General features: G+C 39.9%; 1 protein-coding gene across 1 annotated transcript in view; it reads right to left on the bottom strand.

The window, feature by feature from the left end:
* The window catches only part of CUNH2orf73 (chromosome unknown C2orf73 homolog), a 35,785-nt gene extending 10,547 nt beyond the window's left edge, over nucleotides 1-25,238 (bottom strand). Inside the window, exons 1-3 of the mRNA XM_004775681.3 lie at nucleotides 25,095-25,238; nucleotides 21,298-21,499; nucleotides 7,530-7,683 (exon numbers count right to left, since the gene is read on the bottom strand). Coding sequence (XP_004775738.1) covers nucleotides 7,530-7,683; nucleotides 21,298-21,499; nucleotides 25,095-25,120 — 382 coding nt within the window. The 5' untranslated portion in view covers nucleotides 25,121-25,238. The remainder of the gene's footprint in view (nucleotides 1-7,529; nucleotides 7,684-21,297; nucleotides 21,500-25,094) is intronic.
* Nucleotides 25,239-27,078: the final 1,840 nt, after the last annotated feature.

Below are 27,078 nucleotides of genomic sequence, written 5' to 3'. Positions count from 1 at the left end.
CTGGTTTTGGAATCAAGGTGATGCTGGCCTCATAAAATGAGTTTTGGAAGTTTTCCTTCCATTTATATTTTTAGGAACAGTTTTAGGAGAGTAAGAATTAATTCTTCTTTAAATATTTGGTAGAATTCCCCTGGGAAGCTGTCTGGCCCTGGGCTTTTGTTTGTTTGGAGATTTTTGATGACTGTTTCAATCTCCTTACTGGGTTATGGGTCTGCTCAGGTTTTCTGTTTCTTCCTGATTCAGTTGTGGTAGTTAATATGTCTCTAGGAATGCATCCATTTCTTCCAGATTGTCAAATTTGTTGGTGTAGAGTTGCTCATAGTATGTTCTTATAATGGTCTGTATTTTGTTGGTGTTGGTGGTGATCCCTCTTCTTTCATTCATGATTTTATTTATTTGGGTCCTTTCTCTTTTCTTTTTGATAAGTCTGGCCAGGAGTTTATCAATCTTATTAATTCTTTCAAAGAACCAGCTCCTAGTTTTGTTGATTTGTTCTATTGTATTTTTGGTTTCTATTTCACTGATTTCTGCTCTGATATTTATGATTTCTCTTCTCCTGCTGGGTTTAGGCTTTCTTTGTTGTTCTTTCTCCAGCTCCTTTAGGAGTAGGGTGAGGTTATGCATTTGAGACCTTTCTTGTTTCTTGAGAAAGGCTTGTATTGCTATATATTTTCCTCTCGGGACTGCCTTTGCTGTGTCCCACAGAATTTGAACTGTTGTGTTTTCATTATCATTTGTTTCCATGAATTTTTTCAATTCTTCTTTAATTTCCCGGTTGACCCATTCATTCTTTAGAAGGATGCTGTTTAGTCTCCATATATTGGGTTCTTTACAACTTTCCTCTTGTGATTGAGTTCTGGCTTCAGAGCATTGAGGTCTGGAAATATGCAGGGAATGATCCCAATCTTTTGATACCAGTTGAGACCTGATTTAGGATCCAGGATGTGATCTATTCGGGAGAATGTTCCATGTGCACTAGAGAAGAATGTGTATTCTTTTGCTTTGGGATGAAATGTTCTGAATATATCTGTGATGTCCATCTGGTCCAGTGTGTCATTTAAGGCCTTTATTTCCTTTTTGATCTTTTGCTTGGATGATCTGTCCATTTCACTGAGGGGAGTGTTAAAGTCCCGGGCTATTATTGTATTATTGTTGATGTGTTTCTTTGATTTTGTTATTAATTGGTTTATATAGTTGGCTGCTCCCACATTAGGGGCATAGATATTTAAAATTGTTAGATCTTCTTGTTGGACAGACTCTTTGAGTATGATATAGTGTCCTTCCTCATCTCTTATTATGGTCTTTGGCTTAAAATCTAATTGATCTGATATAAGGATTGCCACTTTTGCTTTCTTCTGATGTCCATTAGCATGGTAAATTGTTTTCTACCCCCTCACTTTAAATCTGGAGGTGTCTTCGGGTCTAAAATGAGTTTCTTTTTTTTTTTTAAAGATTTTTTTATTTTAATTTATTTGAGAGAGAGACAGTGAGGGAGAGCATGAGCGAGGAGAAGGTCAGAGGGAGAAGCAGACGCCCCAGGGAGCTGGGAGCCCCATGCGGGACTCAATCCTCGGATTCTGGGATCATGACCTGAGCTGAAGGCAGTTGTCCAACCAACTGAGCCACCCAGGCGTCACTAAAATGAGTTTCTTGTAGGCAGCATATTGATGGGTTTTGTTTTATTATCCATTCTGATACCCTGTGTCTTTTGATTGGGGCATTGAGCCCATTAACGTTCAGGGTAACTATTGAGAGATATGAATTTAGTGCCATTGTATTGCCTGTAAGGTGACTGTTACTGTATATTGTCTCTGTTCCTTTCTGATCTACTACTTTTAAGGTCTCTCTTTGCTTAGAAGACCCCTTTCAATATTTCCTGTAGAGCTGGTTTGGTGTTTGCAAATTCTTTCAGTTTTTGTTTGTCCTGGAAGCTTTTTATCTCTCCTTCTATTTTCAGTGATAGCCTAGCTGGATATAGTATTCTTGGCTGCATGTTTTTCTCGTTTAGTGCTCTGAATAGATCATGCCAGTTCTTTCTGGCCTGCCAGATCTCTGTGAATAAGTCTGCTGCCAATTTAATATTTTTACCATTGTATGTTACAGACTTCTTTCCCCGGGCTGCTTTCAGGATTCTCTCTTTGCTGCTAAGACTTGTAAATTTTACTATTAGGTGACAAAATCTTATTGATTTTGAGGGGGATTCTCTGCACCTCCTGAATTTTGATGCTTGTTCCCTTTGTCATATTAGGGAAAATCTCTACAATAATTCTCTCCAATATACATTCTGCTCCCCTCTTTTCTTCTTCTTCTGGAATCCCAGTTATTCTAATGTTGTTTCGTCTTATGGTGTCACTTATCTCTCAAATTCTCTCCTCGTGGTCCAGTGTTTGTCTCTTGTTTGCTCAGCTTCTTTATTTTTTGTCATTTGGTCTTCTATGTCACTAATGCTTTCTTCTGTCTCATTTATCCTAGCAGTAAGAGCCTCCATTTTTGATTGCACCTCATTAAAGATTTTTTAATTTCAACTTGGTTAGGTTTTAGTTCTTCTATTTCTCCAGAAAGGGATTTTATCTCTTCAGAGAGGGTTCCTCTAATATCTTCCATGCCTTTTTCAAGCCCGGCTAGAACCTTGAGAAGCGTCATTCTGAACTCTGACATATTACTGATGTCCATATTGATTAGGTCCCTAGCCTTTGGTATTGCCTCTTTTTTTTGTGGTGAGTTTTTCCACCTTGTCATTTTGTCCAGATAAGAATATATGAAGGAGCAAATAAAATACTAAAAGGGTGGCAAAGACCCTAGGAAAATGCACTTTAACCAAATCAGAAGAGACCCCAAATCATGGTGGGGGGAGAAAGGGGATAAAAAGAAGTTCAGAAAAAAAAATTAAAAACAGAAAACAAAAATAATAAAAAGAAATATATATATATTTATACATAAATATATATATTAGACTGGTGACTAAAACACTCACTTAATTGGGGAGTATTTTGGTCTCTTAGTAGAAACTACCTCCCAAAATTTTAAAGAATGAAAAACATATATAAGGGTAAACACAATGAGGGGATGGAATATGCCTATAAAGATGAAAAAAAATTTTTTTAATTTCTAAAAAATTAGTTGATAAAGTAAGTTGGTTGGGAGAATAAAGAAAAAGAAAGTGGAGAGAATTTGCTCTGGCTGGAGAGTATAACAAGCCTAGAGCTAGATTTAGGGTAGATTTTGATCTATTAGAAGAAGTTGTACCCCAAATTTTTTAGCAGAAAAAACCCTATGTGTATACAAAAAATAAAGTTAGATACAATGAAGGATAAAGTATGACTATAATAATGAAAGTTCAAAAAAGATTATATTATTTATTTTTATGAAAGATATTGTTAAGGTAAACTAGTTAAAAAAACATTAAAGAGGAAAGGGTAAAAGTTTAAAAACATTTAGAAGAAGAAAAAAAATTAACTGCAAGACTAAAGAATCATGGGGAGAAAGCCATGAATTCCATGCTTTGCTTTCTTCTCCTCTGGAATTCCACTGTTCTCCTTGGTAAATGAACTTGGTCTTGGCTAGATTTCTTGTTGATCTTCTGGGGGAGGGGCCTGTTGTAGTGATTCTCAAGTGTCTTTGCCCCACGTGGAATTGCACCACTCTTACCATGGGCCAGGCTAAGTAATATCTCGGGTTCGCTTTTGGGAGCTTTTGTTCCCTGAATGCTTTCCATAGAGTTCCGGAGGACCGGAATGAAAATGGCGGCCTTCCAATCTCTGGCCCGGAGGATCCGAGAGTTCAGGGGCCCCACTCTTCAGTGTGACCTCAGAGAAAAGCTCTCAATCACTCCTGTTTCCCTGGCCTCTGGCCGTGCTCCAAGCTCACCCAGCCTGAGACCAGTGCAAGGTAACCCTGAGTTGAGAGCTCACTCCTTGGCTCCGTCTCTGTAGCCAGCTTCCCCGCTCTAATACCTGTGAGCTCTGCAACACTCAGACACCCCCAATCCTTCTGTGACCCTGTGGGACCTGAGGCCACGCTGACTTCATGGGCTTCACGCCGGTTTAGCCTCTGGAGCGATGTTGCTCAGTGGAGCAGACTATTAAAAGTCCTGATTTTGTGCTCTGTTACTCTGCCACTTGCCGGGAGCTGGCCCCTCCCCCCACGGTCTATCTTCTGGTCACTTTGGATTCATTTCTCCGCTGTCCTACCTTTCAGAAAGTGGTCAATTTTCTGTTTCTAGAATTGTTGCTCTTCTTCTCTTTGGACTCCTGTTGGATTTGTAGGTGTTTGCAATGGTTTGATAAGCTATCTAGCTGATCTCCTGCTACCTGATGTAGTCTCAGCCTGCTACTTCTCCACCATCTTGACTCCTCCCCCACTGAGTTAAATACCCTTCTTGAAATGCCCTCTCATGATACCATGAGCAACAGGAAATATTCTATAGATTAAAAAGGACCATGTAGGCCATGGTGAGGAATTTGAAATTGACTCAACAAACAATGAGAAGTAATTCATCTAATGGAAGAAAGTGATATCATTTGTATTTTTAAAAGATCCTTCTAAAAATGGTGTGGAAAACATATTTTGGAGGAGAAAGAGAGAAAGCAGGCTAACAGGAGCTGTACAACATTAGTAAGAAGACATGGAGTATATTTTGGAGAAATAGGTGTCAAGATTTGTTGATGGATTGGATATAAAAGGTAGAGAGTTCTGGAATGTCTTCTAGACTATCAAAACTTGAGGGGGAATAGAAGTGACATTTACTGAGAAGAGGAAAAATGGCAGAGGACAGGTTTGAATGCGGTTATTGAAAGATTAGCTTTCCAAGAAAAGATGGTAGGTAGGTGGCTGGATGGGAGTTCAATCCTCAGCAAAGAGGACAGGGCTAGAGAGATAAATTCGTTCCTTTGACTTCAACCTTAAACTTCTATTCCTTGTTTCATCTCCTTTGGGTAGTATTTCTTCAGTACTCATGTTAAAGATATTAGCACCCTTCTTTCTACTTCCCATCTTCTGTCAACTCTTGATATACTTTTCTTAAGGCTCATAACATAATCCTATAAACACATTTAAAATTTCCATACTATATCTGTGTAATGCTAAAAGCTAAAAACTATGAAATAAATTTATAATATAATTATATGAATTTTGTTCACTTAAGGGCCAAATATTGTGCTGGGACTACATTTCTTTCTCAGTGGGTCCAAAGCCTGGTGCCACCTGAAAAAGAATTGTTCTAGTATTTGTGTTCAATTAATCCTCTTTTCTAAGTCAAAAAAATTTTCCCTGGAAATTTTGAAGACATAACTCCGTTGTGCTTTTGTATCAGCACTGCTTGATTCCATACGGATCCTTATTTCTTAGTGACTAATTTTTCTTTCTCTTTATGGAAACTTACAGAATCTTCTTTTTATGATTGTTGCTTTGCAATTTCATAATGGTATATAGGCTGTATCTTTTGTCCCTTCACACTTGGAAGCACTCAGTAGACTCCTTTAATGCCTCTCTCTTATATTGGGAAACTTTCTTATTATTCTAGAGGCTGTGTAGAATACTGGTTTTTATTGGAGGTAGACCGAGTTCAAATACCAGTTGTTTGCTCTGTAGCTTTGGGGAAGTTATTCAAACTCTGTGCTTGCTTTCTTATCTGAAACATGAGAGTATTAATAATATCACCATACTAATATATTCCTTACAATTGGACTGAGAATCAAATGGGTAATATTTAGGAAGTTCCATAAAATGCTGGCAAATACTATGTGCTCAATAAATATTATGTGTTGATAATTATCTCTGCTTTTAGTTTTATTCCTTGCTTTTCTGGAGCTCCAGAAAAGTTGGACCTCCCAGACTGATTCTCCACTTTGCCTTTATCTCTCATAGTTTCTAGTTTTTTGTTGTTGTTGCTGCTGTTGTTTTTGTTCTGTGATGTTTCCTTGACTCTACCCTCCAAACATTAAAAAAATAACTTGGCATAATTGTAATCTTTGGCTGTACATTCATAAACTAAGAATAGGATAAGAGATCAGCTGGAATTATCAGAAAACATAACTGGTGTGGTTAGTTGACTTTCTGGCTGAGGCACTGAGCTCCACTAGTCTTAACGTTGGCATTGAATAGAATGTTCATGACTGGAGTGGTTCTTTAAAAGACAGACTTTCCGGTCGCCATTGAATTCTCCCCTTGGATTCATTCTTGCCTTTTGCTTTGCCTGCTGACTGAGCCTCCAGCTACCCTGGGGTTTTGTCAGACAGATTGACTCTTTGCTGCCTTTCCCTCTGTCTTTTCTAGGCTATTGCTTCTTCATTTTCTGTAATCCATCAATAAGTTTTCATTCCTTCCCACTCTGCAGAAAGTTCTCCTTTCCATTCTCTTCATCTTTGTGGATTGATTGCTTTACTATTACTTAATAGAGTATGGGTGGTGGTGGATTTAGATGTCTGTGTTCAGTCTACCATCTTGAATCAGACTTCATTACCTTTCTAAAGGAGAGACCATGTTACAGATCATCTAACAGTCCTCTCCATTAACTACCACAGTTAAAGTGGAAAGCATGCTGAATATTACCATTTTCTAATGTTCTGATCTTCAACCTACTTGCACTTTGTATCCTTAACTAGACGGGCCAGATCACAGAGACCTGAAGGATAAAATTAAGTAAGGGACTGGTGACTGCTAAAACCAATCCTTGGTTGTCTACTGTCATGTTCAGAAAATTATCTGAAGTTTACCTTATGAACTTTTATATGGAGTGATGACCAGAACGGGTACTCAATACATACATTTTTGTTTTGACGTGATTGTGCACTTCTTTAAGACCTGCAAAAGTCTACCCCAGCCCTAAAGATGACTAGGACATGTGGTAGGAAACAGATAGAAGCTGACTGAATGTGAAAAAGTTTATTATAATAACATGGTCAGGTAAATAACTTTGAGATCTGACAATGTTTTAACAGTCCACGTAACAGTATTTCCTACATTGTTTTATGGGATACCAGTCATGTGAAAATCTAGAAAAAGGTTGAAGTGGTCAGTAGTGGGGAAAACATAATATTCTTTATTCTTCCTTTTGGAACACATTATGCTTGTGCTTACAGTAAAGGTTTTAAGAGTTCTGTGGCTTAAAAAGATCTGTTTAGTTTTATAAATTCAGTTCTCAGAAAACTTATTTGAGCACTTCCCTCTTTTTTTGAACATCACAAGGAATTAGTGTCCCTCAGAGTACACTTAGAGAAATCCTGTCTACAATTTTAGTAGTTCTTAAAATGTGGTGTCAACAATAGCAGAATGCCACTAGGTATATGACTTGGAGGCCGATGTTATCATGATCAGGCCAATTTTTATTATTGTAAATATGTTTGGAGATAAGCTGTCCACCAAGAAGGGATAAAGAACAAACATGTCAAGGGCTGCATTGGTTGTATGTATATTTTCAACTCCTATAGAGAAATAATTTTCTCAGGAGGGGCCAGTACATCAAATACACCTTAATTTGATAGCAGTAACCTGAGAGAATGGGAAAGAGGTTTTATCACAGCTAACCTTACCTATTCCACAAGAAGGCTTTTGCAACTTGCTGTGTTTGACTGGCAAAACCAATGGACATGCTGGCTTTTGAAAGTCACTCCTCTGGGTGCTCTTAGTGTCATAAGGTGGTTGGAAGGGATGCTCCAGTCTTTTACCATGGGACCACCAGTCACCCTTTATGGGAAAAAAATTGGAAACACAGAATTGAATACTATAGAACATTTTCATATACTGCTTGATATCTCTGAATGTTCAATTTTGATTCAGTAAGTTATTGGGTATTCTAGTACTAAAATGGAATCCTAAAATCTAGGAATAAGTATATTTTCATAAAGACTGAATTTTTTGAAAAGGTACTTAAAAGTGAATTATCATATATTTTTAGCCAAAATAAAGATGCTAAATTCTTAAACTACTTCCTGTCAACAGATGGAATGGTAAAAATCAACTAAGTATATTTCTATATTTTGTACTACCATGTTATTATATATATATATATATGTATATATATGGCTCAATTTAATGTAAAAATTATGTTCTATACTTTTCATTATGAAAATACAAATAATGTATTATCATCTAATATGGCAGTTTTCATAGTTTTCCATCCATGATCCACACCATGAAATAGATTTTGCCATTTAAGAACACAAAATGTGTAAAAGTACATAAAACACAAAGTTTCACAATATTTATTCTTACTACATGCAGTGCACTTGACTGTTTTTCTATTTTATCATTTGTCTCTTCTATTCCATTTCACAATGCTAGTTGCAGCCCACATTGTTTTATAACCCACTAGTACCTCAGTTTGAAAACTTTTGTTCTAAGGGAAAATATCTCCACTGTTACTGAATTTTTGATGGTAAAACCTAACTTAAGTATCCAGGAATGGGAGAACTAATAGATTCTCCCCGAGCACATATTAGAATCTGATCTCTTAGAAGTTGTGAAAAGAGTGAGGGGAAACTTACTCAGCTTAATTCTAAATAAACACTTTTTAAAAAACATCTAGTTGATCAGGTAGACTTAAGACACCTTGGGAAGAGAAACTGTGACACCTGGGAGTTCTTGGATATTATTAGACAATGAAAGTAACTTTGGGAATAATCACACACCTACTTTGGGCTTTGAGGAGAGAGATGGGGTTATTAAAAAAATCAGCCATGATTTCATAGTCAGAGACTTGAAAAATATGATTCAAAGGGGATGAATATGATATCACAGAAGTAAAATTCTGACAGTACAGTTGATGCTACAGTGCTATGAAAAGTAAGAGGCATTTGAAGACATCTTATCTGACTCCAGAGGGAGTCAATTCCCAAAGTAGCTTACTTTCTAAGAAGACAGGCATGTATAAAAGAGGTGTACAATATCAAATAAAAAAATAATAGTTTCATGGAGTCACCTTGTCAGGAGATTGTCAAGAAGCTTAGAAGAAATTCATGATATATGTCAAAGGTAGCAAAAATAGAGTTTTCTGGGAGAAAAAAAAATCTATTATATCAAGAAATCACAGAAAGGCTAAGAATTTGAAGAAGAATACACAAATTCAGAGCTGAAAGTCAGAGCTCCTCAACTTTAGGTTCTTCATTATGGGATATTATCTTCAAACTGAAAAAGACAGGATGAACATGGACCCATGAGGGAACTGAGCCCTGACTAACGGAAGAGAGAGTTAGACCTCACTTGGAAACTTTTAACTACTGCCAGTTTTTAGGCCAATGACAAATTGTAACCCAGGGTAGTGAATAAGTTTGCAGAGATCAAAGGAGTTTAGGAACAAAGGAATTTTGGAGAACAGGAGAGATGGGTTGAAGGGTGAATTACAAAAATTAAGACTACTTGATGTCGATCCTGGGAATTCTAGAACAGATTACTCAACAGATGGTGTCTTCTCACTATCTGGCTGAAAATAGTCACATCTAACTTGTCAGAATGCCTGCTTCTTGCAGGCCTCCTCTACTGCACTAGTATGATAGTGCTTATTGTGCCCCAAGGTCTCAGATTTACAGGCCTTTTCTCATTTACCCTCACCATGATTCTGTGAGTAGATACACACCCACTTCACAGATGAGAAAACTGCTGGGAGATTAACTTCCCCAAAGTGTATCCCTAGTAGGCAACAGAGCTGTCCAAGTCAGAGCCCTGCCCCCATCCATGCAGGCCTCCCAATTTCCATGCTCTGTTGCTTTATCACATCTGCTGTAGAATGCAAAGCAGATAACCACAAACCTACTTAAATTATTTCAGGAGTAACAATAAAGAGATTTTGAGTAACTTAAGAAAGCTCTTCTATGAAAAGGCTTTAAGAAGTACACTGTACATTCTTTTGTTGATTAGAAACTTATTTTGCTAATACCCAAATTACTGGCTAAGTGACTCTGGGATGAGCAAACTTCCTGGCAGCACTCAGTTACTTTTTGAACAAGAGTTTATTGTAAAAGTTACCCTAAAACCAGAGATATCAATTCACCTCTCAAGATTTCTCATGAATTCAGAATTTTACCAAAACGGTCCCTTTAATATCACAAATTATAAAGGAAATAATGAACAATGTTTCCTAAAGTGTGACTGATGACTTGAAGACCTCAGAGTTGGGGGAAGTATTCCGATTAGTGTTGTAAATGGGGTGAAGCTTCACTTCGGCAGAATGAAATCCCACAGTTAAAAAAATGCTGTTTTTCTGTTTTCTATTTCTGGATAGCCTGCTCTTTGCCTGAAGAGTCTGGTTTGTTCCTGGAAGAGTGAGAATGTATGTGGACTTGGGCACATGCGCATGCCATTTTGGTACAAGCCTTTGTTCATGTAAGATTATAAGATTAAAGAGATAGGTGGAAGCTTATTTTTTTTGTTGTTGCCTGTTTTTCCATTTCTTCTTTTTTTCAAAGATTTTATTTATTTGACAGATAGAGATGACAAGTAGGCAGAGAGGCAGGCAGAGAGAGAGAGAGAGGAGGAAGCAGGCTCCCTGCTAAGCAGAGAGCCCAATGCGGGGCTTGATCCCAGGACCCTGAGACCATGACCTGAGCCTTTAACTCGCTGAGCCACCCAGGTGCCCCTGGAAGCTTATTTTTAACTTCACCCCATGCTGAAGCCAAAGACTAAGTATAAAAACTTACTGCTCTGTGCATCATTACTTGAAGTGGATTGTAAGGGGTTGACATGAGTTATTTATGATGAAATAAGCCAAGCTGGGAAAAATCTCTACTGTGGTTGCTTTGTCTAGATTTCGGGGGTCAGTCTACCTCTTGCAGATTGTAGAAGGGGTTTTGCCTAAAAAGTTCAAAACTTTGGACACAGAAAATGCAGGATGCCTTCCCTTCTAGCCCAAGGCCAGTCTTCTTTCCTGCCCCAGGCTAACAATCACTGGAACTCCATAGTATGGAGACATCTGGGAGATTCCTGAGGAAGAGATTCCCACTAACCCCCGCCCCTGGAAGACCTGATGGCCATTATACTGTAAACCCTTTAGCCACCTTTGGAAACCACTGTGAGACAGTCTTTATTATACTTCTGCTATCTCTAAGCCTTCAGAAATGCATTAGGAGCCATTAATTAGTTTTCATTCTTTGGGAAATTACGGAAGAGTCTTGGGTGAGAAATAGGTAAAGCAGTTGGGGCATCCTGGCAAAGCCCGTTAAGAGAACACAAGAGGTGGTAGGGAGAGTTCCACAGGCTGCCGCTGGTGGTGATTGTCTGTGGAACACGGAATCCTACTTTGGGGATTCCTAGGGAAATACAGACTTTTGACAACTCTTTATGCAGAATCACATTTTATTAGTGGAGCTCAAAGGCTTTCAAAACACTGAAGTGTTCTGGGAAACAGTAGCGTTACATTGTATCTATGTTCATCTTTTATTTTTTTATTTGACAGAGAGAGATCACAAGTAGGCAGAGAGGCAGGCAGAGAGAGAGGGAAGCAGGCTCCCCGCTGAGCAGAGAGCCCGATATGGGACTCGATCCCAGGACCCTGAGATCATGACCTGAGCCGAAGGCAGCGGCTTAACCCACTGAGCCACCCAGGCGCCCTGAAATACCTCTTTTTAAGCAACTCATAATGCCCCTGATATGTTATTCCTAAATTGTGTTCTGTGGAATACTAGGTCTGTAGCACATTAAAAGGTGTTATATAGAAGTGGTTTCCAAAGTTAAATAAATTTGGGAAATACTGAGGTAGGTAAACTGAAATAAGTTTATCACAGGATTTCTTAGAATCTTTATATACAAATATGATTTGTGAAGCTTTAAGATCTAAATATATAGCTTTTCCAAAATGTATTTGACTTTGGAATGTCATTTTATTGAACACATAGGGCTAATGCTCTGAAACATACACTTTGGAACAGGATGACCTAGTATCATCTCTTTTAAAATACCAATATTTGGGGCGCCTGGGTGGCTCAGTGGGTTAAAGCCTCTGCCTTCAGCTCAGGTCATGATCCCAGGGTCCTGGGATCGAGCCCCGCATTGGGCTCTCTGCTCAGCGGGGAGCATACTTCCCCCTCTCTCTTTGCTTGCCTCTCTGCCTATTGGTGATTTCTGTCAAATAAATAAATAAAATCTTTAAAAAATATAAAATACCAATATTTAAAAACAAAACTTGTGATTAGAAGTGACCACGCTGGGGCACCAGGGTGGCTCAGGATTAAGCCACTGCCTTTGGCTTGGGTCATGGTCTTGGGGTCCGGGGATCGAGCCCCGCGTCAGGCTCTCTGCTCATCAGGGAGCCTGCTTCCCCCCTCTCTCTGCCTACTTATGATCTCTCTGTCAAATAAATAAATACAATCTTTAAAAAAAAAAAGTGACCAAGCAACAGCTCCTTTTTACTTTTTCTGGCACCCCCAATTTTATGTCCCTATGTACAACTGTGTGGTTGTTTCATTTAAACATCTTGTAGGGGCACCTTGGTGGCTCAGTTGGTTATGCGACTGCCTTCAGCTCAAGCCATGGTCCTGGAGTCCCAGGATCACATCCTAAATCAGGTTCCCGAATCAGCAGGGAGTCTGCTTCTCCCTTTGACCCTCCCTGATGCTTCCCTCATTCTCTCCCTCTCAAATGAATTAAAAAAAAATCTTTAAATGTCTTGTAATTAAATAAAATTAATCTGGTGTTAGGTTCTTAAGCTATTAGCAAAACATGTAAGAGAGCAGATATGCCACTTTAAATATGAGGCACTTTATTTTCTTCACTCTTGCACTAAAGCCAGCACTGGTATAAACGAGTTAATTTTTTAAAACAATCAAACTAAACGTTAAAAAGAAGCCTGTCATCTTAAATAAAGGAACAAAGTGTACAGATATGTAAAATGAACATTCTTTATTACTCCTGGAGTACGTGAACATGAGTACACTTAAGATAGCTCTTTTTGGGGGAGGAGTCAAGATGGCGGAGAAGTAGCAGGCTGAGACTACTTCAGCTAGGAGGAGATCAGCTAGATAGCTTATCTAAAGATTGCAAACACCTACAAACCCAACGGCAGATCGAAGAGAAGAAGAATAGGAATTCTAGAAACAGAAAATCAACCACTTTCTGAAAGGTAGGACTGGCGGAGAAGTGAATCCAAAGCAACGGGAAGATAGAACCCGGGGGGAGGGGCCGGCTCCCGGCAAGTGGCGGAGCAACGGAGCACAAAATCAGCACTTTTAAAAGTCTGTTCCGCTGAGGGACATCGCTCCAGAGGCTAAACCGGGGCGAAGCCCACGCGGGGTCAGCGTGGCCACAGGTCCCGCAGGGTCACAGAAGGATCGGGAGTGTCTGAGTGTCACAGAGCTTACAAGTATTAGAACGGGGAAGCCGGCTACAGAGACAGAGCCAAGAGTGAGCTCACAGCTTGGGGCTACGTTGAACTGGTCGCAGGCTCATTGAGCTCGGAGCGTGGCCAGAGGCCACAGAAATGGGAGTAATTGGGCCCGGTTCTCTGAGGGCGCACTGAGGAGTGGGGCCCGGACTCTCGGCTCCTCCGGGTCAGAGACCAGGAGGCCGCCATTTTCATTCCCGTCCTCCGGAACTCTACAGAAAGTGCTCAGGGAACAAAAGCTCCCGAAAACAAACCCAAGCAGATTACTCAGTCCGGCCCCTGGTAAGGGCGGTGAATTCCGCCTGGGGCAGACACTTGAGAATCACTACAACAGGCCCCTCCCCCAGAAGATCAACAAGAAATCCAGCCAGGACCAAGTTCACCCACCAAGGAGTGTAGTTTCAATACCAAGGAGAGCAGCGGAATCCCAGAGGAGAAAGCAAAGCACGAAACTCATGGCTTTCTCCCCATGATTATTTAGTCTTGTAGTTTATTTATTTTTCATTTTCAATTTTTTTTTCTTCTGCTAAATTTTTTTAACTTTTACCCTTTTCTTTTTAAACGTTTTTAACTGGTTTATCTAATATATATATATTTTTCTTTTTTATACTTTTTCTTTATTCATTTTCTTTTTTTAATTTTTTCTTTTCTTTGCTTTTTAAATTTTTCTTTCTTTCTGAATTTCTTTTTATCCCCTTTCTCCCGCCTCACGATTTGGTATCTCTTCTGATTTGGTTAAAGCATATTTTCCTGGGGTTGTTGCCACCCTTTGAGTATTTTACTTGCTCCTTCATATACTCTTATCTGGACAAAATGACAAGGTGGAAAAATTCACCACAAAAAAAAGAACAAGAGGCAGTACTGAAGGCTAGGGACCTAATCAATACAGACATTGATAATATGTCAGACCTAGAGATCAGAATGACGGTTCTCAAGGTTCTATCCGGGCTTGAAAAAGGCATTGAAGATATTAGAGAAACCCTCTTGGGAGATATAAAAGCCCTTTTGGGAGAAATAAAAGAACTAAAATCTAACCAAGTTGAAATCAAAAAAGCTTAATGAGGTGCAATAAAAAATGGAGGCTCTCACTGCTAGGATTAATGAGGCAGAAGAAAGAATTAGCAATATAGAAGACCAAATGACAGAGAATAAAGAAGCTGAGCAAAAGAGGGACAAACAGCTACTGGACCATGAGGGGAGAATTCAAGAGATAAGTGACACCATAAGACGGAACAACATTAGAATAATTGGGATTCCAGAAGAAGAAGAGAGACAGGAGCAGAAAGTATACTGGAGAGAATTATTGGAGAGAATTTCCCCAATATGGCAAAGGGAACGAGCATCAAAATCCAGGAGGTGCAGAGAATCCCCCTCAAAATCAATAAGAATAGGTCCACACCCCGTCACCTAATAGTAAAATTTACAAGTCTTAGTGACAAAGAGAAAATCCTGAAAGCAGCCCGGGAAAAGAAGTCTGTAACATACAATGGTAAAAATATTAAATTGTCAGCAGATTTATTCACAGAGACCTGGCAGGCCAGAAAGAGCTGGCATGATCTATTCAGAGCACTAAACGAGAAAAACATGCAGCCAAGAATACTATATCCAGCTAGGCTATCATTGAAAATGGAAGGAGAGATTAAAAGCTTCCAGGACAAACAAAAACTGAAAGAATTTGCAAACACCAAACCAGCTCTACAGGAAATATTGAAAGGGGTCCTCTAAGCAAAGAGAGAGAGCCTACAAGTAGTAGATCAGAAAGGAACAGAGACAATATACAGTAACAGTCACCTTACAGGCAATACAATGGCACTAAATTCATATCTCTCAATAGTTACCCTGAATGTTAATGGGCTCAATGCCTCAATCAAAAGACACAGGGTATCAGAATGGATAAAAAAACAAAACCCATCTATATGTGCCTACAAGAAACCCGAAGACACCTCCAGATTTAAAGTGAGGGGGTGGAAAAGAATTTACCATGCTAATGGACATCAGAAGAAAGCAAAAGTGGCAATTCTTATGTCAGATCAATTAGATTTTAAGCCAATGACTATAATAAGAGATGAGAAAGGACACTGTATCATAGTCAAAGGATCTGTCCAACAAGAAGATCTAACAATTTTAAATATCTATGCCCCTAATGTGGGAGCAGCCAACTATATAAACCAATTAATAACACATCAACAATAATACAATAATAGTAGGGGACTTTAACACTCCCCTCAGTGAAATGGACAGATCATCCAAGCAAAAGATCAAAAAGGAAATAAAGGCCTTAAATGACACACTGGACCAGATGGACATCACAGATATATTCAGAACAATTCATCCCAAAGCAAAAGAATACACATTCTTCTCTAGTGCACATGGAACATTCTCCCGAATAGATCACATCCTGGGTCCTAAATCAGGTCTCAACTGGTATCAAAAGATTGGGATCATTCCCTGCATATTTTCAGACCACAATGCTCTGAAGCCAGAACTCAATCACAAGAGGAAATTTGGAAAGAACCCAAATACATGGAAACTACACAGCATCCTTCTCAAGAATGAATGGGTCAACCAGGAAATTAAAGAAGAATTGAAAAAATTCATGGAAACAAATGATAATGAAAACACAGCGGTTCAAAATCTGTGGGACACAACAAAGGCAGTCCTGAGAGGAAAATATATAGCAACACAAGCCTTTCTCAAGATACAAGAAAGGTCTCAGGTACACAACCTAACCCTACACTTAAAGGCGCTGGAGAAAGAACAAGAAAGAAACCCTAAACCCAGCAGGAGAAGAGAAATCATAAAGATCAGAGCAGAAATCAATGAAATAGAAACCAAAAAAACAATAGAACTAGTCAACGAAACTAGGAGTTGGTTCTTTGAAAGAATTAATAAGATTGATAAACCTCTGGCCAGATTTATCAAAAAGAAAAGAGAAAGGACCCAAATAAATAAAATCATGAATGAAAGAGGAGAGATCACAACTAACACCAACAAAATACAGACCATTATAAGAACATACTATGAGCAACTCTACACCAACAAATTTGACAATCTGGAAGAAATGGATGCATTTCTAGAGACATATAAACTACCACAACTGAACCAGGAAGAAATAGAATGCCTGAACAGGCCCATAACCAGTAAGGAGATTGAAACAGTCATCAAAAATCTCCAAACAAAAGCCCAGTGCCAGACGGCTTGCCAGGGGAATTCTACCAAACATTCAAAGAAGAATTAATTCCTATTCTCCTGAAACTGTTCCAAAAAATAGAAATGGAAAGAAAACTTCCAAACTCATTTTATGAGGCCAGCATCACCTTGATCCCAAAACCAGACAAAGATCCCAACAAAAAAGAGAACTAAAGACCAATAATCTTGATGAACACAGATGTGAAAATTCTCACCAAAATACTAGCCAATAGGATTCAACAGTACATTAAAAGAATAATTCACCACGACCAAGTGGGATTTATTCCAGGGCTGCAAGGTTGGTTCAACATCCGCAAATCAATTGATGTGATACAACACCATCAATAAAAGAAAGAACAAGAACCATAGGATACTCTCAATAGATGCTGAATAGCATTTGACAAAGTACAGCATCCCTTCCTGATCAAAACTCTTCAAAGTCTAGGGATAGAGGGCACATACCTCAATGTTATCAAAGCCATCTATGAAAAACCCACCACAAATATCATTCTCAATGGAGAAAAACTGAAAGCTTTTCCGCTAAGGTCAGGAACATGGCAGGGATGTCCATTATCACCACTGCTATTCAACATAGTACTAGAAGTCCTAGCCTCAGCAATCAGACAGCAAAAGGAAATTAAAGGCATCCAAATCAGCAAAGAAGAAGTCAAACTATCACTCTTCGCAGATGATATGATACTACATGTGGAAAACCCAAAAGGCTCCACTCCAAAACTGCTAGAACTTGTACAGGCATTCAGTAAAGTGTCAGGATATAAAATTAATGCACAGAAATCAGTTGCATTTCTCTACACCAACAACAAGAAAGAAGAAAGAGAAATTAAGGAGTCAATCCCATATACAATTGCACCCAAAACCATAAGATACCTAGGAATAAACCTAACCAAAGAGGCAAAGAATCTATACTCAGAAAACTATAAAGTACTCATGAAAGAAACTGAGAATGACACAAAGAAATGGAAAAATGTTCCATGCTCCTGGATTGCAAGAACAAATATTGTGAAAATGTCTATGCTACCTAAAGCAATCTACACGTTTAATGCAATCCCTATCAAACTACCACCCATTTTTTTCCAAGAAATGGAACAAATAATCCTAAAATGTATATGGAACCAGAAAAGACCTCAAATAGCCAAAGGAATATTGAAAACTAAAGCCAAAGTTGGTGGCATCACAATTCTGGACTTCAAGCGCTATTACAAAGCTGTCATCAAGACAGCATGGTACTGGCACAAAAACAGACACATAGACCAATGGAACAGAATAGAAAGCCCAGAAATAGACCCTCAACTCTATGGTCAACTAATCTTCAACAAAGTAGGAAAGAATGTCCAGTGGAAAAAAGACAGTCTCTTCAATAAATGGTGTTAGGAAAATTGAACAGCCACATGGAGAAAAATGAAATTGGACCATTTCCTTACACCACACATGAAAATAGACTCAAAATGGATAAAGGACCTCAATTTGAGAAAGGACTCCATCAAAATCCTTGAGGAGAACACAGGTAGCAACCTCTTCGACCTCAGCCACAGCAACATCTTCCTAGGAACATCACCAAAGGCAAGGGAAGCAAGGGCAAAAATGAACTATTGGGATTTCATCAAGATCAAAAGCTTTTGCACAGCAAAGGAAACAGTTAACAAAACCAAAAGACAACTGACAGAATGGGAGAAGATATTTGCAAATGACATATCAGATAAAGGGCTAGTGTCCAAAATCTATAAAGAACTGATCAAATTCAATACCCAAAGAACAAATAATCCAATCAAGAAATGGGCAGAGGACATGAACAGACATTTCTGCAAAGAAGACATCCAGATGGCCAACAAACACATGAAAAAGTGCTCCATATCACTTGGCATCAGGGAAATACAAATTAAAACCACAATGCGATATCACCTCACACCAGTCAGAATGGCTAAAATTAACAAGTCAGGAAATGACAGATGCTGGTGAGGATGTGGAGAAAGGGGAACCCTCCTACACTGTTGGTGGGAATGCAAGCTGATGCAACCACTCTGGAAAACAGCATGGAGGTTCCTCAAAATGTTGAAAATAGAACTGCCCTATGACCCAGCAATTGCACTACTGGGTATTTACCCTAAAGATACAAACGTAGTGATCCGAAGGGGCACATGCACCCGAATGTTTATAGCAGCAACGTCCACAATAGCCAAACTATGTAAAGAACCTAGATGTCCATCAACAGATGCACAGATAAAGAAGAGGTGGTATATATGCCCAATGGAATACTATGCAGCCATCAAAAGAAATGAAATCTTGCCATTTACGACGATGTGGATGGAACTAGAGGGTATCATGCTTAGTGAAATAAGTCAAGTGGAGAAAGACAACTATCATATGATCTCCCTGATATGAGGAAGTGGAGATGCAACAGGGGGGGTTAAGGGGATAGGAGAAAATAAATGAAACAAGATGGGATTGGGAGGGAGACAAACCATAAGGGACTCTTAATCTCACAAAACAAACTGAGGGTTGCTGGGGCGAGGGGATTGGGGGAAGGGAGGTTGGGTTATGGACATTGGGGAGGGTATGTGCTATGGTGAGTGCTGTGAAGTGTGTGAACCTGGTGATTCACATACCTGTACCCCAGGGGATAAAAATATGTTTATAAAGAATAAAAAATTGGGGCCCCTGGGTGGCTCAGTGTGTTAAGCCACTGCCTTCGGCTCAGGTCATGATCTCAGGGTCCTGGGATCGAGTCCCACATCAGGCTCTCTGTTCATCAGGGGGCCTGCTTCCCTTCCTCTCTCTCTGCCTGCCTCTCTGCCTACTTGTGATCTCTCTCTGTCAAATTAATAAATAAAATCTTTTTAAAAAAATAAAAATTAAAAATTAAAATGAAAAAAATAAATAAAATGCAAAAAAAAAAACCAACAACACCAAAAAACACAAAACTTTCACGAAACCAAAAAGAAAAAAAAAAAAAGATAGCTCTTTTTGTTTTTAAAATATGAGTAGTGCCTCCATTCCAAAACAAATACGCCCTTAACTCGGTGATGTATCTTCAGTCTTTGTGTATATCTCCTCACTCTTATCCCCAGCAGCCTCTCTTCCCTGTCCTCTCACTTCATCTCAAACTTCCTTTCACCACCTCTTAAAGGTCTCTGACTCATTTAGCCTTTAGCAGCAATAAATAAGGATCCTATGGCTACTGTATCACCACATCTGGATCGCAGCTCCTGACATCACCTTTCTCAAGACACCTATAAAGTAGTAAAGAAAATTAGTGCCTTGATTTTTGAGATTTTTACATTTTATATTTCCATTCTCAAACCCATTTCTTTTCCTTAGTATCTCAAGGTAAGTATGGATTCAGCTAATAGTTTGGTTTTAACTCAGTCCTGACTTAGAGCTCAGGAGAGTCATTCATTAACTTTTGTAAGAAATATGGGAACTTCACTAACCTGGATTTCTGGACCAGTCTTATATCCCTCAGGTAGGCCTGGGCTATTAATATCTTTAAAATCCCCTCATGGTTTATAAAACAAAATAGCCTTAAAACTGGCCACATAGGGTTTTATTACATGACATTAATACATATTTGACTACATTAATTCCTGCCTCAAGAAGATCTCCCATTCACACACAGTGCCCTGGTATGCTAGCGATTTTATGATATGAACATTGGATGTTACTGATGTGAAGACAGGTCATTAAAAGCAATCTCTATTTAAATGTCAAGTTAAATCACAATTACACATAAACTCACATGGCAAAAGAACTTTGTGGCTGAGATGAAGTAAAACATCTCAGGTAGAGGACTATCCAGGATTATCTAGGTGGGCCCAATGTAATCATACCCATCTACCAAAGAGGGAGGCAGGAAAGTCAGAGCAAGATTTAAAGATGCCATGCTGCTGGCTTTCAAGAGGAAGGGGCCACGAGCCGTGGAAAGTAGGCAGTTTCTAGAAGCTGGAAAAGGCAAGGAACTGGATTTTCCTTTAGATAGTCCAGAAGGAAACCAGCCTTGCTAATAGCCAATGGGACTGATTTTGGACTTCTGAGGTCCAAAAGTGTTGAGAATAAAATTGTGTTGCTTTAAGTTAAGTGTTTAAATTTGTGGTAATTTGTAATATCAGAAATAGGAAACTAACAGGATAAACTATACCTCAACAAACCAAAGTTTAAAGAAAGAAGATAATGAAATAATATGATAGTGAAGAAAAGTGCAGTTTGACTAAACCAACTGTCCTGGGTCAGAAACCTGGCTATGGTAAGGTTTGCTTACTTCCTTGCTTACCATTTGCTTACTATGTAATCTCAGATATGTGAATTACTTCTTTGTGGTATGTTATCATCCATAAAATATTTCTAATGCTACCTCCTAGAAACTGTTGTACAGATTAAAGGCTATAACTTACATAAAACACTTAGCTCATCCCTAGCACTTCACACACTTTAAATAAATGGTAGCTATTATTTTATAGAGAGTATCATGGGAAATTTTTATAGTAGAATATGTAACACAAATATGATATTACAGATTTCTCCAGTATCTGCCAAACACTCCTAAGTGGCTATAATCTGATCCAATCTAGGAAAATAACTATTTGGATTCCTTTTCTATTTATATATTGTTTGTATGCAACAGTTATCTGGGAGAATAGTCTCAGGTTACTGCTTTTAACTATTGGATTATAAAAAATATTAGACTGGAATATGTCACATCCTTTACGTAGTCTGTGACCAAATTATCCTGCAAAACAGCTTCTGAATCTAAATCTGTATATGTATATAAGGAACATACGTCCAACCTGCTTTTCTGGCCCTTTTCTGGGATCTATGTAGGGAACTGGTTCATTCAATGTTCTTGCATTTGTATGAATGAATTTTGCATAATATATACGTCCTCTCCCAACAAATGGTTTTGAATGTTGTATACTTTTTCCAGGTTGTTTGATTTCTTCTTTTTTTCCAGTTACATACACTATACCACCATCTTCTATTTTATGCTCTCTGAAAAATAGAATTACATAATAAGTAATGTATCCCAATGAACATTTTAGGACTGTGTCATAATTGATAAAATAAAAATTAATATATTTCAAGTATCAGTCAAGACAATTTAAGTTTTATTAATAGTTATAAGGGACTTATGCAATTAAAATATGGAAGGGTATCTTCTCATTTTAAATCATATAAAAGATGAAGGGATTTGTGTTAATTATGATTATTCATAATAATACACCAGCACAATGTACAGTAGGTTGAATGACTGACTCCTGATTTCAGCTCAGGTCATGATCTTGGGGTCCAGGGATCAAGCCCAGCTCTTGATTCTGACTCAGTTCATGATCTTGAGACTTCATGATCCAGCCTAGGGTCAGGCTCTTTGCTCAGTGGGTGGGAGTCTGCTTGAGATTCTCTATCTCCCTCTCTCCCTGTCCCTCCCTCCCCCACCCCACACACTCTCTCTCTAAAATAAATGAATGAATCTTTAAAAAAAAAAAAAAAAGGGTTAGTTACTTAGTAAATTCAGTCACCTGGACAAGGATAGCTATTTAATTTTAAAAGTTCACCTGGCAAACTTATAAAAGGTACCAAATGACCACTATTATTTATCTTTTCAGGAAAATACCACTGTGGAGGCATGAGAACAATCACTTCAATCTCATCACTTTTTGCTTTTAATAACTAGACTGGTACCAAAGTGAACATTATAGAATTTTTTTTAAATATTAAAAAATGTTTAGAAGCAATTTATAGAAATTTTCTCCTTTTAAATAAAGAGTGGTAGACATGATAAAAGGCAGTATTTTAAAATTTCACATACTTGGAAAGTAAAGGAAAGAATGAAATAGATTAATGTGAATACTTTTTACATAGAAGCTTTTAAAATTAAAGCCCTGACCTATGGAAGGTAAGTAAATAAGATTACAAATTTATAGAGAAAATGAGCAGTTCTGCTTAGTCTTGGCCCTGAAAATATAACCCCTCCGTTACTTCAAAACAAAGTCAGGTTCATCTTTTCTATCATATCATTTTTTAATGAAAACCCCCAAATGCATTTGTGTTGCATTTATAGTGAATACTGCTTCCTCATCAGCTCTGAGGCTGCAGGACCCAGCTCCAGCTAATCTCTTCCAAGGCAATGAGACCACTCTCCCCTCAGTTCTCCCGACAGCACACCTGCTTTCAGTTCCCGGACACACCAGTTATTCAGGACGTGTGCACACAGTGTCCCCTCTGCCTGGGCAGTTCTTCCGTGGGTCCCTGCACCACTGGTCCATTATCTTTAAGTCTCTGCTTAAAAGCCATCTCCTCAGAAGCTTTTCCTAGATTTCCCCCTTTCTGCCCCATGTAGTCTCTATTTTAGTACTTTCTTTCATAATACCATGACTTATAATTTATGTATCCAGTTTTGTTTTGTTTTTTTGGTAAGCACTACAAATACCTTTTACTGGTCAGTAGCTCTCCATAAGGGTGAATGAAGACTGTGTTTCTTTCATCATTATGTAGCTACCTGGGGAAGCATCCTGTTCATCACAGTTACATGGACCGCCATTATAGTATTTGCATATTCTGGTCAATCTGCTGGGTTATTTTTTAGTCTGGTTTAGTGTAACTGTATACACCCAACCCCCACTCCAATATAGATACAAACAACATTCAGCACCCTTGGACCCTACCTCCCTGCTGCCCAACACAAATTGCTCTCTTATTTTGGAAAGACTGATTACCAGTCGAGTGTGAGTAACTTCTAAGGCTTTTTCTATTACCTTTAAATAAACACTTATATCTCTGGAAAGGTCATGATTGATTTTATTATAGACATCTGACATCAGTTTTTCCATCTGCTTCTCATGGTTGTAACTCAGCAATATACTTGCACTGGCATCACATCCTTGAAGGGACGGACTGTGGCTCTATGCTTGCATGCATATGCATTCGTTCAATTAAATATTTGGGGTGTGAGTAGCTATAGATTAACACATAAATGTGAAGTATATGATTCTGTAGTAATTTCTTAATAGAAGGAAACACAAAAATGGGCAGTGAAGAAAGGCAGACAGAGCTGGAATCTCAACTCTGCCATTTAACACCTGAGCCTTGATTTCCTCCTTGGCATGGTAAGGCCAAGAATACCTATTAAGAGAGATGTGACAATAACGTTGAATAATTCATTCTTTCAATAGATTATTTATTGAATTTTGTGCCTGGTGCTGCTCAAGGCACTGAGGATACAGGAGTGACAAAACAAAAATTCCTGCCCTCGCAGAGCTTACATCCTAGTGAGGGAAGGTAGATGAGAAATCAAATAATAAGTAAAACATAGTCTTTTGGGTGGTGTTAAGTGCTAAGGACAACAACAGAGCAGGGAATGGGGAAAAGGAGTGCATGTATGTGGGAGGGTGGCTGCATTTCAGACAGGGTAGAGGCTGCATTATGAAGGTGGCAACTGAAAAAAAGAAAGAGGGGAGCGAGCTAAGAGGATATTTGAGGAAGGGCATTCTAGCAGAGTGAACTGTAATTGCCAAAGTATGGCAACAGAAGCACCTGGCCTTAGATGCTTCTCTAAGTGTGGTCCCAGAAGGAGCTGCATTGTCATCCATTTTACCTTGATAGTACAAATTCACCGGTTCCATCCCATCCCGAGATAGGTTCCCAGGAAACTTAACCAGCTCTCCAAGTGATTCTTGAAGTATGTTGAGAACCACTCTTCTAGTGACAAAAATACAGGCTTTGGAAGCAGATACCCCTGGCCATGTTGGTATTAAACTCTAACACCTTGGTCAATAGTTCTCAAAATTTAGCATACATCAGAATCACCTGAAGGCTTGTTAAAACCCAGATTATTTATTGTTCTCAACTCCAGATTTCTGATTCAGTATATCTGTGGTGGGGAGCCTGTAAGAATATGAGTTTCTAGTAAATTCTCAGATGATGCTGGATTGGGGCGGGAGTGGGGTGGGGTGGGGTGGAGAGCACACTTGAAGAATCACTGCTAGCGGGGAGGCCTGCGTGCTGGAGCAGGGTGCAGTCAGAGGGCAAGCAGCAGATAAGACCAGGTAAAGGAAAAGGGGCAGTTTGTGGCGGTCTCACAGGCCACTGCAAGGACCTTAGCTCTTACTCTGCAAGGGCCCATGGGGAATAGTGATCTAACCTACGCTGTAAAAAAAAAGAAGGAAAAAAAAAAGACCTCTCCGACTGCTAAGTGGAGAACGCACAGAGGCAAGGGGAGCAGCAGAGACTGTTACAACATCCAGGTAAAAAACGCTGGGCCAGCGTGCGGATGATGCTGGAATTCTGGATAAAGCCTAAAGAATTTGCTAATAATTTAGATGTGGGGAGTTAGGAGTGGAAGATTCCATGGGACTTGAAGACTGTTGGGCCCGGCAGCGCTTGTAAAGCGCCTGACACACAGTGGGTGCCGGGTAAGCAGTGTGTTTTAAAAAGTATTCCGGTAAGCGCTCAACTACTAGAGATAGGATGGAAGAGGAAAAGCTCTGATAGCGCTCCGAGGACCCACCCCTCGGGTCTCACTTCACCCTCCCCGAAGGAAGGAAATAGTTTCAGAAGGGGAAATAGAAAACCAAACCCCAGCACTTACTGCTGCTTATCCTCCTTTTCCTCCATGGGCTCCTGCGGCCTGACACGAGGCAGCGAGGAGCCTCACGGGAAGATCTGGGACTAAGCCCTGCCTGGAAAGGGGCGCGCGGAGGGCCGGGACTGTGACTCGTGCGTTGCTAAGCGACGGCGGGCTCCCGGCGCGCGGCCTTGGAAACCGGCAAGGGGGCGGAGCCGGAGCGCGCAGGCGCAGTAATCCGGATGGGCTCCGCAAGCTTGCGGGTGCGGCCGCCTGACCAGGCGGGGGCAGGTGGTTGGGTCTATGGGCGTCTTTTCCGGACCCGCCCCGGGCTGAACGCTGTGTGTTTGAACTTGGCCTTTCCTATCGGTCCGGGCGGAGTATTTATTAAGGCCCACGCTGGCCTTGGCGATCAAAAAGGGGCGGTTCCCAGAGCCTCCCCCGCGGCCCTAGGCTCTGGTGCTGGAGGCTGTATTGCTTGCGTATCCGCGGAGCCTCGCAGGAGGCCTCCCCGGCGCTGCCCACGTCTGCCGGAGCTGGCTCCAAAAGTGCACGCAGGCAGGAGAGAAGCTTGTTTACGTGAACCGTTAAATACTGTGCAAGTAATGATTGCTGCTCCTGGGCTGACTAGTCTTTGCTTGAAAAAGCTTGGCTGTCGCTGTTCTCCACGATTTCTGGCAAATCTTTCCACGGCCGGGCAGCAAGCATTAAAATAGAGCAAGGGAACACTCATCTCCTGCAAATGAGACTCCCCGCGGTGTGTGCATCTGCTCCAGCCCGAATGGGGTTCAGAACCGGGCGGAGGGAACTGTAGGCTATGGCAGCAGGTTGGGGCTGGTATTCCTAGCGTTTATCTAAAAAGAGCAAGTTCCTGGGAAAAGCAGTTGATGACTTGCGTCCACCTTCTGGCCCCCGATTTTCTTACCTCATTTCACCATTGCTTCCCAGTTTCCATTACCAGAGCCAAATTTCTTTGGCATCAGCCGTCGTAAATCTTGTATTTGCCTGGATAATGGGAAAAGAAAAAACCCTTATTGGGTTGAATTCTGCTGTATAACCAAGCTATGCTTGTGCATGTGTTCTGTAACCCAGAGCCAGTATTAATATGTATTTACATTTACCTGGAGTAATGTGGAGAGAACCAAGTCTGGTCGCCGGACTCACTGTACATACGGGAGAAGAATATATGAATAGAAGTTTGATAGCTAGTTACCTACACAACTAAATTGGTAAAAAGAAGTGGAGTGTGTATAAATACATGTGTGTTTGGGGAATAAGGATTGGGTGGGTAAATACGTATGGGGAGAGTGGGTTGAAAACCCCCAAATGGGAAAACTAACAATTGAGGTCCTGCTTGAGAGCCAGCTGTTTGTTCAGCACCGTATGACACCATGTACTTACTTGGTCACCGTCTCTGGGGGCATAGGCCGTTGGGGGCAGTCGGTGTTTGAATCCTGGTTCCACCCTTTAGTACCTGCTTCATTTGGGCAAATGATCTATTCTCTCTAAGCTTCAGCGTTTCCATCCACAAAAAGAAAATATTTCTTTTTTTTTATTTTTAAAAAAATTTTTAATAAACATATAATGTATTACTAGCCCCAGCAGTACAGGTCTGTGAATCACCGGGTTTACACACTTCACAGCACTCCCCATAGCACATACCCTCCCCAGTGTCCATAACCCCACCCCCCTCCCCCCAGCAACCCTGTTTGTTTTGTGACATTAAAAGTCTCTTATGGTTGGTCTCCCTCCCAATCCCATCCTGTTTCATTTATTCTTTTCCTACCTCCCAAGCCCCCCATGTTGCATCTCCACCTCCTCATACCAGGGAGATCATATGATAGTTGTCTTTCTCCGACTGACTTATTAAAATGAAAATATTCTTAAGGTTGTTCTCCAGTGAGGATTTCTCAATACAGGCAGAGAGTACTGACCGGGGTGGGTGGGCAGGCTTGTGGTCAGTCCCTGGTCATTATTAGCTTGGGTTTTGACTGAGAAATTTGATGGG

This window comes from Mustela putorius, unplaced genomic scaffold (assembly GCF_011764305.1).
Source record: "Mustela putorius furo isolate JIRA1106 unplaced genomic scaffold, ASM1176430v1.1 tig00000224_pilon_pilon_pilon, whole genome shotgun sequence".
Classification (NCBI taxonomy): Eukaryota; Metazoa; Chordata; class Mammalia; order Carnivora; family Mustelidae; genus Mustela; species Mustela putorius.
Note: the sequence above shows the minus strand (reverse complement) of the source record. Positions and strands in the feature narration are given on the sequence as shown.